This window comes from Anguilla anguilla, chromosome 9 (genome assembly GCF_013347855.1).
Source record: "Anguilla anguilla isolate fAngAng1 chromosome 9, fAngAng1.pri, whole genome shotgun sequence".
Lineage (NCBI taxonomy): Eukaryota > Metazoa > Chordata > Actinopteri > Anguilliformes > Anguillidae > Anguilla > Anguilla anguilla.
Window position 1 is genome coordinate 46,555,368 of NC_049209.1, and position 18,696 is coordinate 46,574,063.

General features: G+C 51.1%; 2 protein-coding genes across 4 annotated transcripts; one reads left to right on the plus strand and one right to left on the minus strand.

Annotated features, from left to right (window-relative positions):
* The first annotated feature begins 191 nt into the window (after positions 1-191).
* Positions 192-4,946, plus strand: si:dkeyp-117b8.4. Its single transcript, XM_035433691.1, has 2 exons — positions 192-480; positions 901-4,946. Exon 2 carries the CDS (start codon positions 926-928, stop codon positions 3,731-3,733), a length of 2,808 nt encoding a protein of 935 aa, XP_035289582.1. The 5' UTR covers positions 192-480; positions 901-925; the 3' UTR covers positions 3,734-4,946.
* Positions 4,947-5,108: 162 nt separating this feature from the next.
* Positions 5,109-16,609, minus strand: LOC118235838 (zinc finger protein 541). 3 transcript variants are annotated; one of them, XM_035433690.1, is made up of 16 exons: positions 16,515-16,609; positions 15,690-15,924; positions 15,286-15,523; positions 13,960-15,067; positions 13,324-13,379; positions 12,976-13,078; positions 12,404-12,598; positions 11,464-11,812; positions 10,399-10,453; positions 9,326-9,468; positions 8,760-8,863; positions 8,504-8,579; positions 7,843-7,931; positions 7,124-7,240; positions 6,743-6,885; positions 5,109-6,132 (listed from the first exon to the last, which is right to left on the minus strand). In XM_035433690.1, the coding sequence occupies exons 2-16, from the start codon at positions 15,913-15,915 to the stop codon at positions 5,958-5,960; spliced, it is 3,177 nt and encodes a 1,058-aa protein (XP_035289581.1). In that variant the 5' UTR covers positions 15,916-15,924; positions 16,515-16,609; the 3' UTR covers positions 5,109-5,957. The 3 variants fall into 3 exon arrangements, with proteins under 3 accessions (XP_035289581.1, XP_035289579.1, XP_035289580.1); XM_035433688.1 differs by having other exon boundaries at positions 13,909-15,067; XM_035433689.1 differs by lacking the exon at positions 16,515-16,609 and adding an exon at positions 16,352-16,505 and having other exon boundaries at positions 13,909-15,067.
* Positions 16,610-18,696: the final 2,087 nt, after the last annotated feature.

An 18,696-nucleotide genomic window follows, 5' to 3' on the forward strand; every position in this document is an offset into this window, starting at 1 on the left:
TTTGTGTATGTCATGCCAGGCTGCCCTTGCAGTTTGAAAATATTTTAAGAAGTGTATACTTCTAAGGAGTCTTAAAATTTTGCACTTGTTATACGTTTATGTAAATGTACCTATTTATATTTAACTATGGATTAGAAATTGACTATCTTACATTAACGTTACTCTTATTCACTTATTACTACTTAGCTACGCACTTAAATAACTTTGAGTTAACAATGTTATAATTAAGGTCCGATATGTTTTTATTCTTTATGAATGCAGTGTCTGCAAAAAGATATAGCTACCCCACACGGTTTCAGCCAAAACTAACTACAAATGGAATACCGCTCCTCGTTTTTCTAAGCGCGATACACTTCTGAGCATAACCCTTGACTTGACCCTATCGTTTCCAGGTGAAAGGGCTGTGTCTGTCTGCGCGGCGATTAAGACTGAGGTTTTATTTGGGTTTCTCTCTGCTAACCCTTTAATTTAACAATCCAGGTATTTTCCCGAGCCTTACTAAACAATGATTATGTATTTCCGGTAACGTGGGTACACACGGCGATATAAACCGCGATCTTACCAATTAGTTCGGTGTGTAGTAGCTAGGCTAGCTGTTAACCAGCTATACCAGCAACACTCAACCTCTGTTAGCTAGCTAGCTAGCTAGTCATGCCAAGATAACATTTGCGATAGGAGTTGCATGATACCTACTTGCACTTGTTAACTGTAACAAACACTGCCTGACGTAGCTACTTCACCTTACAATTATATGGTGGTATATGACCTCTCATATGCCACACTACACATAACACCTTGTCATATAATTCATACCCACAGCACGGCAGGTGGGAATCACATTGCATGGTTATTATTAATGAACCAAATCACAGTTTGTGAATGTCTTTGTTTACCCTCCAGCCAGCGGTTCCCTCCCTCTTCGCCCATGAATTTCTCACCCTACTCGCTGTCCGGCGGTCTGGGCCCATCTCTGAAGAGGCGAGGGGAACGGGGCGTTGGGGGGATCGGGCGCCCCCTGTACTCCGCGGCGGGGGACCGGCGCAAGTCGAAAGTGTGGAACTACTACACGCAGATGAGCGAGACCCACGTGGAGTGCAATGTCTGCAAGAAGCAGCTGTCCTTCCACAACAGCACCACCACCATGAGGGAGCACCTGGTGCGTAAGCACAGCATCCGCGACAGCGGGCCCCCTCCCCCGAGCGTCGCGGGGGCCGCCCCCGCCCAGGCCCCGCTCATGCCGCCCCTGCCGCCGCTGCCCAGCTTCCCGGGGAACAGCGCGGCGGCACCGGTGCCCGCCCCAGCGCCCAGCTGCATGCTCCAGCCCGTGGTGTCCCTGGTGGTGAAGGAGGAGCAGCAGGACGCCGACCTATCCCCGGAGTCCGGGGAGGCCAAGCGGGCGCGCACCACCTGCGCCGCCGGCAGCGCGGGCGGGGGGGCCCTGAACCCGAACCCCGCCTCCGCCCACGAGCAGGACCCCCCGCAGCCCTCGCTCGCCGGATATCACTACCACGAGAGCGCCGGCGGCAACAGCAGCGGTAACACCGGCGGTGGTGGCGGCGGCGGCGGCGGTGCCGCCAGAGGCTGCAGCAACAAGCGCGCGGGCCTCCTGACGGAGCTCATCCTGGAGATGGTGTTCCGGGACCTGCAGCCGCTGTCGGTGGTGGAGGAGAGGGGCTTCCGGCTGCTGCTGGGCTGCCTGGAGCCCCTGTACCCAGTGCCCTCGCCCTCCCAGCTGGGCAGCCTGCTCTGGCACCGCTACCACATTCTCAAGCAGCACCTGGAGCAGCACCTGCAGGCCAGCCTGGCGCCGCGGTGCCTGGCCATCTGCACCGAGCGCTGGCGCTCGCTGGCGGGCTGCGGGGTCGGGGGGGCGGGGCGCCTCTACCTGACCGTGAGCGCGCACTTCGTCGACAAGGACTGGCGCCTGGCCCGCTGCATCCTGGAGACGCGGCCCGTGCCGGAGTTCGGGGAGGAGGCCGGCGAGCGGGGCGGGGCCCAGCTGGGGGACACCCTCAGGGCGGTCCTGTCCGAGTTCCGCCTGCCCGAAAACTTCGTGTTCTGCGTGGTGCACGACACCCCCTGGGCCCCCGAGGCCGGAGAGGCCGGCCGGCCGGGGCGGGAGCAGGACCGCCAGAGCCAAGGCGAGGCCTCCCGCTGCTCGGCCGGCCCGAGCCAGGCCTCCCTGCGGAACCTTCCGGCGGGCTGGGTGGGCCTGCTGTGCGCGGGGGAGGCCCTGAAGCTCTGCGTCCAGGAGGGGCTGGAGGCGGAGCCCGTCCGGCAGGCGCTGGCCGCGGCGCGGGGCATCGTCTCGCACTTCCAGCACGACCCGTTCGCGGCGGCCGCCCTCAACCACAAGGCGGAGGCGGCCAACAAGGCCGGGGCGCGGCTGGCGCTGGACGACCCGGGCCGCTGGTCCACCGCCATCGACATGTGCGAGAGCCTCCTGGAGCTCAAGTGGGTGGTGAGCTCGGTGCTGGAGGAGCAGAAGGCCGCGCCCAACCTGGCTGACCACCAGTGGCGCCTCCTCCAGGAGCTGGTGCCCGTGCTGAAGACCGTGCGCATCGCCGCCGCCTTCCTCAGCGAGGACACCAACGCGCCCGTCTCCGCCCTCATGCCCTGCCTCCACGGCGTCTCCCGCCTCCTGGGCCAGCGCATGGGGGAGAGCGCCTGCCCCGTGGCCCGGGGCGTCATGGAGAGGGTGCGGGCGGGGATGGAGCGCCGCTGGAGGCTGGGCGACCAGGAGGTGCTGCTGGACAGCCCCGCGGTCCTGTCCTCCTTCCTGGACCCGCGCTTCAAGGAGCTGCGCTTCCTGAGCCCCAACGCGCGGAGCAGGCTGCACGACCGCGTCAAGGACCTGCTGTCCACGCAGGCCTACGCCGAGGACGCGGAGGCGCGCGGGCACGCCCAGGACGAGGAGGAGGAGGAGGAGGAGGAAGAGGAGGAGGAGGAGGAAGGGAGGGAAGGTCCCAGGGCGGACTTGGGGCTGGGGTTGGGCGACTCTCTCTCCGCGCCCCGGGCGGCGCCCCCGGACTCGCCGGTGTCCTGCGGTTCGGCTGAGGAGAGCGACATCATCATGCTGCAGCAGCGGCAGGGCGCGCCGCCCGGCCCTCTCGTCGGCCCGCCGGCGGCAGCGGCGGCAGGCGACTGCGACCCGGGCGGGGCCTCGCACTGCGGCGGCGGGGGCGGCGGCGCCCGGGTGAACAGCAGGGCGGGGCCGGCCGGCACCCCCAAGGCCGACGCCCGGGAGCGGGCGAGCCCGGCGGGCCAGAGCATGTACGACATCCTGCTGGGCGAGGACCCCACCGAGCGGATGCCCGAGATCCACCAGCAGCTGGAGAACTACATCGCCGAGCCGCTCTGCAAGCGCAGCCTGTCGCCGCTCCACTGGTGGCGGGCGAAGGAGCACCGCTTCCCCGCCGTGGCCCGGCTCGCCCGCAAGTACCTGGCCATCCCCGCCACCGCCGTGCCCGCCGACCGGGCCTTCGCCCCGCGCGAGGCCCCCGCGGCCCAGCGGAGGGCCACCCTGGGGCCCCAGCACCTGGACCACATCCTGTTCCTGCACCAGAACGGCGACTACGTGGAGCACCTGAAGGGCGGGGCCGGGCTGCGGAGGGACGTCGCCCCCGGCAACGGCGGCGCCAACGGCCACGGCGGCCAGCAGACCCGAGAGACGCTGTACCAGTCGCTGGTGTCCTATGAGAACAAGGCCTGGGTTGGGGGGGAGGAGCTGTGATCACTTGCTCCGCCTCCAACTGTCAGTACCAACAGGGGAGGAGCCGCGATCACTTGCTCCGCCTCCAACTGTCAGTACCAAGAGAGGAGGAGCTCTGAGCAGTTGCTCCACCTCCAACTGTCAGCACCAAGAAGGGAGGAACTGTGATCACTTGCTCCGCCTCCAACTGTCAGTACCAAGAGGGGAGGAGCTGTGATCACTTGCTCCGTCTCCAACTGTCAGTACCAAGAGAGGAGGAGCTGTGATCACTTGCTCCGCCTCCAACTGTCAGTACCAAGAGAGGAGGGGGCGGGGCCACTGAAACAGCCGTGGACAGTAGTTAATGGAACGGTTCTCTTGTGCCAAGGGACACAGAGTCAGTCAAACGAGCTAAGAGCAATCACGAATTGCACTGGAGCCCCCTCCTCGTCACACACGTACCTCTTCTGTTATCTTCACCGGTGGTTCTGTCCGTCAGCCCGCCGTGTCCGTCGCGGGTCCGGAACTTTCCGGAACCCCAGGAACCGGTCCTGTTTTTATCCAGCCGCACACCGCTTAAGCCTTCTGTCGCCAAGCTGCAGGAGCCGGGGTGCGTCGGCCTCATTTCAGCAGATTAACATCAGCTCCCCAGTCATCGGGGGGGGCTTTGAGAAGTTTTTAATCATGTGCGGTAGCAGACCCAAGGGCACTCTTTGTATTACGGCTACCCAATCGTTGGGTTTTTTAAACGTCCCGCGTACCCTCAACTCTTAACTCGTGATAAGTGCTCTTGTGAAAGATGGCTTCCCTGTTCTGGAGGACGCCACGTGTCCGATGGGTTTATGTCGGACGAGTATCTTCCCCTGCGAAGTGCCGACTTGTAAAGTTATTTCGACACTATTGTATGAAAGCCCGTTTTAATGAACAGTTTGCGAGAATAGAATCTTAAAAGTATTACGTACAACTAATAGTGTATGCACACTGCGACGTGTGTGCAAAGAAAGCAACTTTCATGTGTCTGTGTGCGAATATAGTTTTCTGTCACGATACCGTATTGTACATATCTGAGCAGTGATATGCTATGTACCATTCGCCTGACTGTTTTTTTTTTTTTTTTTCCCAGTCTTGCTTGTTGTGCCAAGTTTATAATATGTGATTACTGAGTGGATTTTATTCTACTGTGGTAGGCAACATTGATCACAGAGCATGTCAAGATATCAATGTCCTGTAAAATACAGATCTTGAGTAGAGCCCATTCTGAAGGAGGTGTCCATTTGTCACACTTGACATACGCTGCAGTCAGACAACGTTCTGGCTGTGGTTTATTTTCAAAGATCAGCAAAGAGTAACAAAGAACATGAAATCCAACGCTCACCAACAACCTTCTCTTACATGTGAAAACATTACAAAGGGCTTTTAGAATAGACGAGTTTGTAAGAATAATTTAAATTTTTATTAACTTTCAGTATTTTCCAAGGCCACAATTAATGCTGTACTTTGCACTTTAAATTAATGTTGCATAAGTAAATCTTTTTAAACACATTAGTGTATAATTGGTGCACGTGCCCCATCATTAATTGTGGTAAACAAAAAAAATAGATTAATAAAATAAAAATAAAAAGCAGCTTATTGCATATTTAGCCAATGAACATTAATGCCAAATTTAGCAAAGGAATGTAGACACTGAACTTGGTTAAACTTAATCTTGAACATCCAACTCCATGAACACACTATATTGTAAACTATAGGAGAGTAACATGAATACTAAAATCGGAGAAGGTGGGGCCGAGGTTCAGAAAGCATTAGTGCACTAATACCTCAAGCTCTTGAACTGGAATATCTGGAATTGACAGATTAATTTGGATATGTGGGTCTAAAGGTGCGACTGTACCCTGCAGACATGAATTTGTGTTCGTTTGTCTTTTTTAAAGGCACAGTAGCTCTAGACGCTTTTATTTCCTTTATGCTGAAGGCTGCATGCTCTATACTGGTTGATGGAAAACAACACAGTATTTCCAGTTCACAAAGAAGGATTGTGGATCCCAGTTTAGCATTTTCACATTTTATGTGATGCAACCCTATGGCAGTGAAGACTATTAAAATCACTTGGATGGATTTGCTCATCATTTGCTTGCCCAAATGACTGGTGGCAAAATGGCATGCATTACTGTATTTAAGTGTTTAAGCGTAGGCTGGGCGAAACTGTCCAGAAACAGAGCAGCTAACCTAAAGAAGCACCAGCCTAGATGGAAAAACATGGCAAGGCTCAAAAATGAAATGGCCTCCACCTAACCTCTGAACCTGGTCTTAGCCCCGCCTCTTCCTGTTCGAGCTCCGCCCCCAGACAGGTGACGGAGCAGCTCTCGTGCGCCGGGCACTCCCTCTCCTGCTGCCGGTGGGTCTTCATGTGAGCGCTGCGGCTCTTGACCTTCTCAAAGCTCCTGAGACGAACGCGAAAACGGGCGGTTAGCGCACGACCCCAAGAGGAAGGTCATCCAGAGCAGAGGTGGAAAATCCAAAGTAAAAGTCCTCCCCCCGTATTTTATCCCAGTCAGCTGGTTTTGCTAACTAGCTCAGCTGTTATGGCAGGAGGCAGAACCAATTGGTGAAATCAGCTGGCTGACTTCAATGGTGGAAGAAACACATGGCAGGACTTTTACTTTCTGGCCCATGGACTTTCCAGCTCCGTTCAACAGCCAAGCTGAAGGGCCACAGTAGTGCTTGTCAAAAATAAAAGTGAAATTAATCATTTCAAATGCTATGAGAAAAAGAAGAAGAAGAAGAAGGGGAAAATGATTTGCCACTTCCAGACTTCCTCTATTATTGCATATTTGTCACACTGAATGGTTTCAGATCTAAAATAGTTAGGGTTAGGGTTAGGGTCTGAAATAACATTTTGTCTAAAGATCTGAAACAATTCAGTGCGACAAATATGCAATAAAAGAGGAAGGGGGCAAATCCTTTTTAACGGCAGTTTCTAATGGAGTAATAAAAGATGTATTTAATGTAGCCGTAACTGTACTGAGCTGTAATCTTTCCCGTGCCACTCACCGGCCACACTCCCCACAGGGGTACTCCAAAGCGCCCGCCGGGGCATTGGGGACCAGTGGGGCCCCTCTGTGTCTCACCAGGCCCCTTCGGGTGCCCGCTCTTCCCAAAAGAGCCTCCTCGCGCCCCCGCGGAGACTCCGTTAACTTAAAAAAATAAATAAATAAAAGAAGTCGGTTGTGAACATAAAACACAGGATATCCCATCGACACAGCGGTCCAGTCCTAACGTGCCATGAGATTTCGACAGGCTGAATACAGGTAAGTCCTCCTGTCGCTGGTCTTGCCGAGTCGCGCGTTTTTAGAGAGCGGGCCGTGTGGTTTTTTCCCAGAGGTCTGCGCGTCTGTCCGACCCCGTGCGTAGGACGGCGCGTCGCGCGCTCACCGGGTTTCCGTCGTCTTCCTCCCTGCCCTCCGCCCCCCGAGTGCGCGGCTTGAACTTCCTCAGCTTCTTCACGGCGTAGTAGTACTCCACGCACTGCGCCACGGACTTGCTCTGCAGCTGGGGAGGCAAACACGCTGAGTAACCAGCAAGTTTTCCCCTCATTGCTGGTGTTGGTATTTGACTGGGCAATGATTAACTGTAATGATCATAGACAAGCAGGAGGCCCCCTACTGGCTACAAGGTGAACTGATCACACCCCCGAAAATCCTGAGTAGCCAATACCCTGCATCATCGCAAGGCAGTCTACCCATCTAGCCAGAGAAGATGTCTATGCTCTTCCAAATTGGCAGTGGGGTTTATGCATGAATGCGGCTGTGTTTGCTGACAGTTGTCCAATTTAGGGCGGGAATTGGACACGTTCAGCGCCACGTAGGGTGCCAAATTTAAATGGTAAATGGACTGCATTTATATAGCGCTTTTATCCAAAGCGCTTTACAATTGATGCCTCTCATTCGCCAGAGCAGTTAGGAGTTAGGTGTCTTGATCAAGGACACTTCGACATGCCCAGGGCAGGGTTTGAACCGGCAACCCTCCGACTGCCAGACAATCGGTCTTACCTCCTGAGCTATGTCGCCCCCGACATTTTTTACATAAAAAAACACAAAGACCAGGATGCCTAGCAGTGTGGCGCGGTTCTGGATCCGGTGAGGAGCTCTTACCACGGCGTGAATGAGCTGGAAGTCCTTGTTGTGGGCGACCAGAGCTCTGCGGAACAGCCTCTTCTCCCGGGCGCTCCAGGGATCCGAGCCTGACAGAGCCCAAGGGTTATCTCAGCCCCGCGGACCTCGGCCCCGGGCCCTGGGGGGGCCACGGGGGTCTGCTGCTTTTCCCTGGTGCTCAGAACTTTATCTGAGCAGGTAACTATCCAGGCCTGGTTTCCTGGCTCAAAACTGTTGGTTGTTTATACGGTGAAAAAGCCAAACCAACAGTGCCTGTGGCTCCTGGACTGGGGCCAATTCAGACCCATGAAAACCAGGCGTGTGTTACTTACATAATCAACGCCTGTAATCGATCAAGACCTGACCACTAGGGCTCCAGGAAAGTCCCCTGCACTAGGGCTCCCGGGTAAAGAAGTTAAAGAACTCATGTAATAGCAAAATATTTTGAGCATTGTAACTTATGGAACCTGTGCTTTGTAGTTGTCCAATGACCATGATATGCACTTTTGTACGTCGCTCTGCTACATAAATATAATGTAATGTATTTTATTAGCCTAAAACAAATGCACACACTGTCCCTGGACCAGTTCAGCCACTTGCCTCTACCCTCTCGGGGCAGGTGAGGATTGTGGACACAGCTGAACTTAGATCAGCTGGGTACCTGTGTAGTGGTAGTCCCTCGTGACGTGCGACGACGTGTAGTAGTCTCCCCGGATTAACAGCAAGTCGAGGGCGGCCTGGCAGAAAGTAACACACACGCACACGTACACACACACACACACACACACACACACACACACACACACACACACACACACCCACACACCCACACCTGAGACGGGAACAGGCAGGAAAGCACCTCAGCCAGGACTAAAGTGCATCGCTTCCTGTGTGCGGGAGACTCCGCTGTCACTCACCAGAACGTCGCCCTGGACCTCGTGCAGGCAGTGCAGCGCCAGCTCCGTGTTGGTGCCCCCTCCTGGCAGAACGCTGGAACAGCACAGGTCCAGCAGCTCCGTCACTACGAACCGAGGCACACGGGAACAGGCTCAGTACGAGCGCTCTGCCTCAGCCGAACGCACAGGAAATGATCAGCGCGTCAACTGCTCTCAGTACCCTCAGTGCGTGAGCAACTCATTCGTGAGCTGCACGTCTATGGTATCTCGGGTATTTACAACTACACCACCCCTGTGTGGTTTGATGAATTTAAACCTTACGCGTGTGTGTGTACGTGTGTGAGGGAGAGCATGAGTGTGCACACGTGTGAGTGTGGCACGTTTGTGACTGGATTACATGTATGTGAGAGTGTGAGAGAGTGCAAGTATACGTCTGCATGTGTGTGTGAGCGGGCGTTCACACTTCTGGGTGTGAGCATGTTTGTGACTTTGCATTACGTGTACGTGTGAGAGAGTACATGCGGGTGTACGTCCGCACGCGCGTGTGTGTGTGTGTGTGTGTAAGCAGGTGTGCATGAAGACCGGACCCCGCTGCTGGGTTTTGGGGTTGCTGCCGATGTCCCCCCAGGGGGCCCAGAGGAGCTGGGCGGGGTGATCCTCGTACAGCATCAGCAGCAGGTTCCGGAGGGGGGGGACCTCCGCCTGGAAACGGGAGCCCACGTTGATCCTCCTGCAAAAAGCACGGGCCTGTCAGGGCCTTCACACACACAGCGCACATGTACACCTCCCAGCTCTGCAGGGGAGGAGTCAACTCCTCGTCCCCAGACATGAGGCCTATGGGAGGCCCTGCGCCAGGAAACCTGCTAACCTCATGAGCAACGTCAGAAAGTTATAAGCCACGGTCATCTCTCAGCTCTGCAGGGCTACAGTCAACTCCTCATCCCTCGACATAAGGCTAATAATAGGGGTGTAACTATACATTGATTCGGATCGATATATCGGTTCAAAGGAAAACGATCCGAACCAATCAAATCGATACGACCTGCAAAAAATGATCTGTATCGCTATGAATCATAGCAAAATATTTATTTCAATGTCCAGAATCTCTCCAGCAACGCTGCCAACATCCTTGTCTATGTTTCAGGCTCGACCTCATCATCATTCGTGCTAGCGCTGTTTTTCCTTTTGTTAAACGTGATGTCACTTAGTTCTTGGACTCTCAACCTCATTTTGGATGTATGTGTATGTTGTAACAGGATTGTGTTAGCTGGATCATTTATATTGAGAAAGACTTATGTATTGGATCATTTTGTGATATTGCCACAAATAAAAATTTGCCTCAAGAATCAAAATCATATCCTATTGTGGTGAAGCCAGAGGTTTACTAGCTAATTAGTGTACCTACACCAGGAAACCTGCTAATCAAATGAACAATGCCATGAAGTTATAAACCACAGTCATACTGAACTCACACTACTGTTCCATGGCACACTTTCCATCTCAGATAGTCAGGGTCTTTAAGGGGCATAAGATGCATATCGTATTTATGAAGACCTGTTCTAACTGCTGAGAGCTGATGGAGTCACAGGCTCTACAGGATTAGCGTGAGTCTCACTGGGCAGATTATTTGTTTGGCTTCATGGCAGCGGGGCGAACTCACGGCTCGATGGTGACGACCGTGTCATCCATCACGAGGGAGATACCGTCTGCCACATCTGAGGGACAGAAAGAATCAGACGTACCGGTTAAATGAACTGTCAGCGGGAACTCCAAACAGTTACACATAAAACAGAGGATACAAGAAATCAATTAATCTATGTCTAATCCAGTGTCTTGCGTTGCCCTGGGTACGCACTACCCTATCACCTTCACCCCAAAGTTGTCCACACCAAATGGATTGCAACACAAGGGGTCTTGGCTGAGTCAAAGGGGGTTAAAATCTGCAATCTCTGGTTCATCAGTCAGTTTGTCACAGAAATGAGGTTTGACTGCTAAATCTGGGTTACAGGGGCGAGAGCCTATCGCCTTATTGCACTCACCCAAATCAGACATGCTCTCATGTAAGACACTAAACACACACACAGCACCTCTCTGTGGAAATGTATTACATGCAGGCATTTAGCAGGCATGCTTACACACAACAACTTCCATATTCATGTATGCACATTTTGCACGCAACACATTTACACATATGAATATTTACTGAATCAATTATGTTAACCACAAGAGTGCCACAGCAGAGATTTATCTGGGAATCAGACCCTCAACCCCAGAAAACCCAGGTCCCTAAACACAACGACAAAACGGCTTGTTACGCTCATGGATGTTGAGGCTGCATGATTGGCTGGGCCCGCATGATTGAAAAATACAGGACAGATTCAGTAACAGTAAATAAAATAGCCTGTTTGTAAGTCATATCAGTCCGTGCACAAACTATTACTTACATAATTATATAAAATAAATAATATTGTGTCATCAATTGTTTCTGTATGTTGTAACCATTGTAAAAAAAAGCAATACAGCACTCGAGGCTGTGCTGTATTGTGAATGCAGTCATGGCTACAGGGCGTTACTGGCCCTATGCTTCTCGTCCTGCCCAACAACACCCCAGTAGCCGGGCCTATGTTCGTGATACAGCGCGACCTCCCGTGCCGTATTGCTTAATTCTGCACTGGTGCATCAGAGTGAGCTGTAAGCCCCGCCCCCCGTGATGATGCGTACGGACCCAGCGTGGCGGTGTACGTGCTGGGAGGCGGGGGCCCGGGGTGAGGCGGGGGCAGGGTGCTGAAGTAGAGCCCGGTGCCCCGACGGAGGGGGCTCAGCATGGGCGGGGGGGTGTACGGGGGGGGCTGGAACCCGGGGTTCAGCAGGTGGTCGGCCAGGTAGACGGGGGAGCGCAGCTGGCTGGGGTACCCCCCCGCCGCCCGGCACCGCTGACCCCCCGTGCCCCCCTCCTCGAAAACGGGGGGCGGGGACGTCTGGGGGGGCGCGGGTGGGGGGATGAACAGCGTCTTCAGGAACTCAAAGCGATGGGCCCTCTTCAAAGTCCCTGTGCTGCCCGGAGGTCTTTCTGCCTGAGGCCAGCAGAAGTGGGGTCAGGGAAAGGAGAACCACAATTCTCCCATCTACTGCCGGATAAACAATGTTTTCAAACAAAAGCTTTCAATTAATTCAATTAACCATGACAACACACTGAGAAGCAACACGTTTTTTGAGAGAGACCTTTAACATTTTGGCCTTATATTACTATCACATACAGATTTCAAAATTATTTTAATTACTTTATGATCTATCCAATTTCAGATATTCAACATTCAAATAGTTAGATATTTTTAATTTTGTAATATTACAGGGCCCTAAAAGAATGACTGAAATGGCACTAAATGGCCCCTGGTCCTTTACTTTTCTCCTGTACATTAGTAGTTCTGAGATTACAGAAGACAAAAATAATGTACTGTAGAACTTTCCATTGTAATTTACACCATTCAAAATGAACTGCACTAGTCACAGTGTATATATAGTCATTGCGGCATATTACAGAACCATATTTGAACATACATTATGCTATATTTTAATAAGCCGTGGATCACAAAAATGTGGGCAGCGAGCTCAGAAAGTTCTGGAAGCCGCTGCTGTACACCGTAAAAGGACGTGACTGTGCTCACTGCAGGGTCGACGGCTTGGCCTCCCTCCACGAGCCCCGCGGCCGTTTCCTTCCTGTCCGTGACTGGCACGGAGACCGGAATGACCAGGGGCGAGAGGGGCGTCTGGGGCGAGAGAGAGGCCGGCTCAACGGTGCAGGTAGCCTCCAGAGCCTCGGGCCACACCCCCGAATCCTCTCCCCGCCCCTCTGCACCCCGCTGTGGAGAACATCGGTCACAGCATTACAACATTACAGCACCCAGTCGCTCTGCCTGCCCACAAACACAGACACCTCATAATTCTGACCAAAGACCGGCCTCAAATACATAATTTCAAGTAATTTAACCCTATAGATGCTGGTAAAAAATATAAAAAAACACACCCCGATCCCAGTGGACTTCAGCAAAGCATAACAGATATGTACACAGTTACAAACACTTCTGAAAATAATGATGATTCTTTAAAAAAAAAAATTGTCAGCAATCTTCAGGTATTTTACCGGAGTCTAAAGGGTTAATTAAAGCAGTTCAGAGAGTTATTTGACCCAGGTGTGCGTGTTTGAAGGTGAAAGGTAAAAGCTGGAAAGTGGCAGCACCTGCGTCAGAGCTTCGCTTGGGAGTGAGAGGGGTTCCCCAGGGCCGGTCGAGACCCCGGATTGGCTGCTGGTGGACTCTGAGGGGAGAGCCCCATGGTGCCCCCTGTGGTTAAAAGAGGTAGCACAGGTAAAGAAGCTCACAGCGATATCCACACACTCACCCCTGGACCCCATATCTTCAGCATTATCCAGGATAGGCACCAAAAAATGTGACTCTAACTGGGAAATTTCTAATGGTTTACTTTATTCTGATTTCATTCACCTTTACTTTACTTGGCTACAGTGAAACTAACTAAGCTACACTGTATCTCACAACACTTCTGTGAACCCTTACTGGCCTTTCCTTACCTATCGTCAGTGCTTTGTCCATTTTCGGCAACATTAATGACAGCAAGTTTTCCTCCCTACGCCATGAAACAAAATCACAAGCTTACTCACAAAGCTTCTCTTGGTTTTTTTTCTCCTGTCCCTCCAACTGAGCCCTGTGGGATGTTTTCAGGTCAAAGCCTGAATATATGCAAAACAGCCCTTTAGACTGCCTGGTGCATTTTGTGGATATTTCCCTAGTGGTCAAATCTTTCTTCTGCTGACCATTCTTCTAGAGTAATCTTCTCTTTTAGACATTATATAGCATTTATAAAGACCACATACTTCAGTTCAAGTTCAAGATATGTAGGTCTTAAGGACTAAGGTCCTCTCAACTTAGTTTCCTAAAGATGAACCTAGAGACTTGTCTTTTGATGAAGGCCCATGCTGACTAAATACTATCGTAAGATCATAGTGGTATTACAGGTATTAGTCGGTTATTGTACTAATTATTTTACAATGGTTTTAGTGCAATGGTACTAGTTTTTTACAATTTAGTACAATGGTACTAGTTTTGTATTAATCGTATACATACTAATATATGTTGTGAAAATCAGTGTGCTATACCTTTGAGAGCTGACAGGGGGCGCTATCTGTACTGAAAGAAGCCATAGCCACCTGGCTTGGAGAGACGAGGTATAGAGGGCGTGGCCGCTGGCGTCGGGAGGCGGCGACGGAAGCAGGGAGGGGTGGTGGAAAAGTCGGAGCCGGAAGATCAGACTCCTTTGCCTTCCTCTTCCTTGGCCTCTTCTTCCTCGCCTCCTCCCCCCTCTGTGGAGCCGGTTTGGGGGTCCCTGCTGGGCTGGGCTGGGTGGGCTGCTCCGGGCTGGACTGGCCCAGCGCGTGGTCGTTCACAGGTTCGGGAGCGTTTCCTGAGGCGGCCGCAGACTGCGTACGAGCGGAGCTTTTGAGGGTTGAGGCCGAGCGAGCTGGAGCCTGCTGCTGGGGCCTGCCCTTGGGGTTGGCCTGCCGCAGCTTCTGCTTAATCACTATGGACGGGCGCCTGGGTTTGGGTAAGGAGGAGGAGGGCTCGGAGGGGGCCGAGCCCACAGTGCAGGCCCCTCCGGAGCTCAAAGCCTCCCTGGGCGTCTGTAAGGACAGCATCTCCTCCAGGGCCTGGAGCTCCGACACGGGGAAGTCTAAGCCGCTCTCCCAGCACTGGGGACCCAGACCGCCCAGCCTGGAGCCACAGCTCGGGGACGTGCCGATGGTGTTCACCTCCGGCTCCAGGCTGGGGACCCACTGCGGGGCGACGGACATCCCCTGAGAGGTGTGGAGCTCGCCCGGGCCCTCGCCGTAGGACTGCTTAGCCTCCGCCTGGGCCCAGGGGTCTGAGGCTATGAGAGGCTGCTGAGCTTGAGGGGCACCGGGCCCCTGGAAGCCGTGACTCACCCCGAGCCCGGCTGCAGTAGCGTAGCCGTGGAAACCCCCGTAGCCCGAGTAATCCGCGCCCTTGTGCGGAGCCTTCGACGCGGGCTTGGGCGGGGAGAAGAAAATGGAGTGGTAGTCGCTGCGGACCCCGCCCGCGCCCCCCAGGCCGTCGGCCCACGCGCCGACCCCCACGTGGACCTGGGCGGAAGAGGGAGGAGGGGGCGGCAGGAGGTAGATCCCGTGCTGGGAGGCGCAGTGGCGCTTGAGGGCGTAGCCGTCGCAGTAGCTCTTCTGGCAGCCGGGCTCCATGCACCGGAACGGCTTCCGCTTCTGGTGGGTCAGCATGTGCCCGTTGCTGCAGAAATGGAAACAGCAGGTTGCTACGTAACTGTTGCTAGTAGCGACAACCACCAATGACACCCAGTCAACGGGGACTACACTCAAGTGTAGTTTCCTCTCAGGCACACTGAGAGCTTGCTGCACAACGAACTCTTAAGTTCAAAGTTAGCTAGCTAAGAGAGAGCAAAGAGGGCTCTGCAGTTGGCCAAAACGGAGCACAGGCGCAGAACTCACAGGTGATCGTGCCGTTTAAATGCCCGTTGGCAGATGGGGCAAATGTGTGGCCGGTCCTGCTGGTGGCTCAATAGGTGCTTATTGAGGGCGCTAGCAGTGCCAAAAGCTTTATCACAAAGGGAGCACTCATGGTTATGAACCCTGACACTCTTGGTAGACGCCGCCTCTGTCACCCATAAGGGATCCTCCTTCATGACCTTTATGACCGGGTCAGGGGATGTGTCCGAGATCAACAATCCTGTAGGAAAATGCAAGACTGTACTGAAATAGTCACTCATTAAACCAATATACTGTAACGCTGTAATTTTTTTCTTCTTTTTCAAATCAAGTGTAAGGACACGCAAAGCCTGCAAACTGCACTCCGAAACAAAACAGTGAGCACCCAAACCGACACCGACACTCACCATGTTCCTTAGCTCTGTCTGGCTCTGCCCTGCTCAACTGGTCTGATTCGAGAGCGGTCAACGCTGGCAGTGGTGGAGTTAGGGGGTTAATGAAGATAACCTCATCGACTGGGATGTCATCGTTTATTGGGAGTGAGTGAAGCGGCACTGCAGAGGAGTCACAGCCTTCCTTTTCCAAAATCGGACCTGCTGAAAGTGTGCCCGTGGCCCCCTGACGATGCGCCATCGCCGCACCCTGCTCGAACGCAACCACATAATGTTAAGGTGTCTGGTTTACAGCGAGATTAAAATGTGCCTGTGTTTAGTTTAATACAAAGTAGCATGTACGTTACACATTAACTACAAAAAATAGGTAGCTGGGTAGCTAATCAGCTTAAATCCTGGCGACGTGTTGGTAACACACTGGCATCACTGTGCTTCTCACAACAAACTAAGGTTTATAAATTAAAAATAAAATAAAAATCAGTAATCTGTTAAGCAGGTTATTGATATATTAGCTGGCTGGATAGCCTGCACAGTATTACGTTGCTGAAATAACTATTTATAGCTATCCAGAGGCTTTCCAACGTAATTTAGCCAAGAATAGTATGACTGAAAAATCTGCACAATCGCATGCCGTTCTCAAGTTAAAAAAAAAAACATCTGGCTAGCTAGCCACTCACCTCAGATTTATGTGCGTTACAAATCTATGCAGGTAGGATATGTTTCCTTCCTGACATTTAGCTGGATGTACCACTAGAAGTAGTTGTCATTTGCTGTGATAACTAATGATAACTCCACGAACAGAAACGTGAAAACAGATATGACTTGTGGTATGTGAGTTACCTGAAGTTACAGCTTGTTAGATCGTCAATAGGTATGCCATCACAACGGTTGATCAACGGTCTTGGACAACCGGTGGCCTCCACCAACTCCCATTCTCACCCATGTGCACAAAACCTGATCCAGAGACAGCGCTCATTGGCTGCTCACGTTATCGCGTCCACATCGGCGTGATTTGATCTATGGGCTTAATTCTGGGTTTATCAGTACAACACGGGAAATAGAGTGAAGGGATAATGGCATTAACAGCGCAAATATGAATTATGAATTAACAAAATTAATTAATAATTCGATTTGAAAGTTTCTTGTTTAACATGTATATATGAAAACCAAACTGACACCAGTTCCACTGAGTTGAATCTTACATTTAAATTATTACTCTTTGGCCATAATGCATCCATAATTTTTGTGATTGGCGGAAGAAACAAAAGGATGAAATCCATTCAGAATCTTTCAATACACGCAAGAATGTGTCGTTATAATAATACATTTTCTAGGCTTTCATTGAGTATATGTGTACGTATAATTACATTTCTTAAAAGGAGTGTGTGTGTGTGTGTGTGTGGGGGGGGGGGGGGGGGGGGGGGGGGGTTTAAAAAAGAACAATCAGAGAAAGGCATATCAAGATGAACTGTAGCAGCAAAAAAAACACAACCACGTTAAGTCGTTTACTTTCTGCTGGCTTTAATTGCACAATAAAATATAAATTGTTGAGTATAAAATGGGAGAACATCATTAACTTGTTACGAAGGAAACATTAACTTGTATATTAACAAGCTAGTGTCTACTATTTTAAAAAATGCAGTGTAGTATACTGGCAAGAGAACAGGGTTAACTGTTGAAGGTTTAATTCCCAGGTGGGACAGTGTTATACCCTTGAGCAAGGTAGGCTATTTAATCAAAATTGCTTCAGAAAATAGCTAGCTATATATAAACTGTATTCTTAAAAAGTGCATATTTGAAATAACAAAATAAGTTTTATTACCGAATTATATCATTTAACCAAAGAATGTACAAGACAGTGGGACAAGAACACGGCATTCATCTAATTTAGATTGTCTTTAGCCAGTATTTCAGAGTATTCCAGGGTATCAAAGCGTCAAGTTATGTCTTGAAAAATCAGTCACTGACTATACGTGTCAAATTTACTTGCTATTTTACTTGCTAGCCCTTGTGTTGTAATTCTGATCATATTCATTATACATAAATTTCCCTCGTGCGGACAATGTATGCAACTACACCGAAAGCAGAAGAACATGGCACGATAAGGAGAAACCCATTAGTGATGAAACAAGTCATAACTGGGTCTTGGTTTCTATGAGAACTATGCTAGTTCTGTTTATTTTAAACAGTTATTACCTATTTTTAACTATACTCTGCGAAAGCATGAGTAGTCTCAAGATGACTATCCTGGCGACCAACCTGTTCTATTGGGGAAAGCAACCGTTTGTCATCACACAAAACCATGAAACTGAAACTGACATGTCCCGTTGAAGATTCTCCACCAAGTGTAAACACCCAGACCTTCGCCACTCTTGCCATCCTGTACAGTAGAAACACTTTCTTGGGACTGCTACTCCCTTCATATACCTTCCCAAAGCCCCACCCAAAGGTAAACAAAATTCATACGCTTATTCAAATTCATCCAATCACAGACTATAAACAACATACAAAACCACGCCTGCTCATTAATGATGTCCTTGCTTTGTCAATCACGGACAGTTAAGCCAATCAACAAGTAAGATTGCTTCAGTCAAGACCACCCATTTCTTTGTTACGTTGTACGGTTTGGTCCAATCAATGACTGCGATTTTTTTACTCGAGCTGTTTTAAGACCCAGGAAGAAGTGGCTGTCTTATTCGCCTAATTGGGGATTTTTGAAAGCTTTATTTTACAAAGGTGTTGAACTACGTTGAGGTTGTTCATTTTAAATGAATTTTGTAGGGTTTATTTCCAAGCCTTCCGTTATGTACAACACTAAACCTCACAAAATGAAATGAAAGTGCACTTACTATACTTGGGATTATATATAATGGAAACACATGAATAATTCACACCCATGCATTAGACAACTACCCGAAATCACAGTATCAGCATTCATCATTTCGGAGATTGAAGTGTCTGAGTATACTACAGCTGTTATCATATAGGCTAGCACTGCTTTCCGATCAGAATCAGTTTCCCA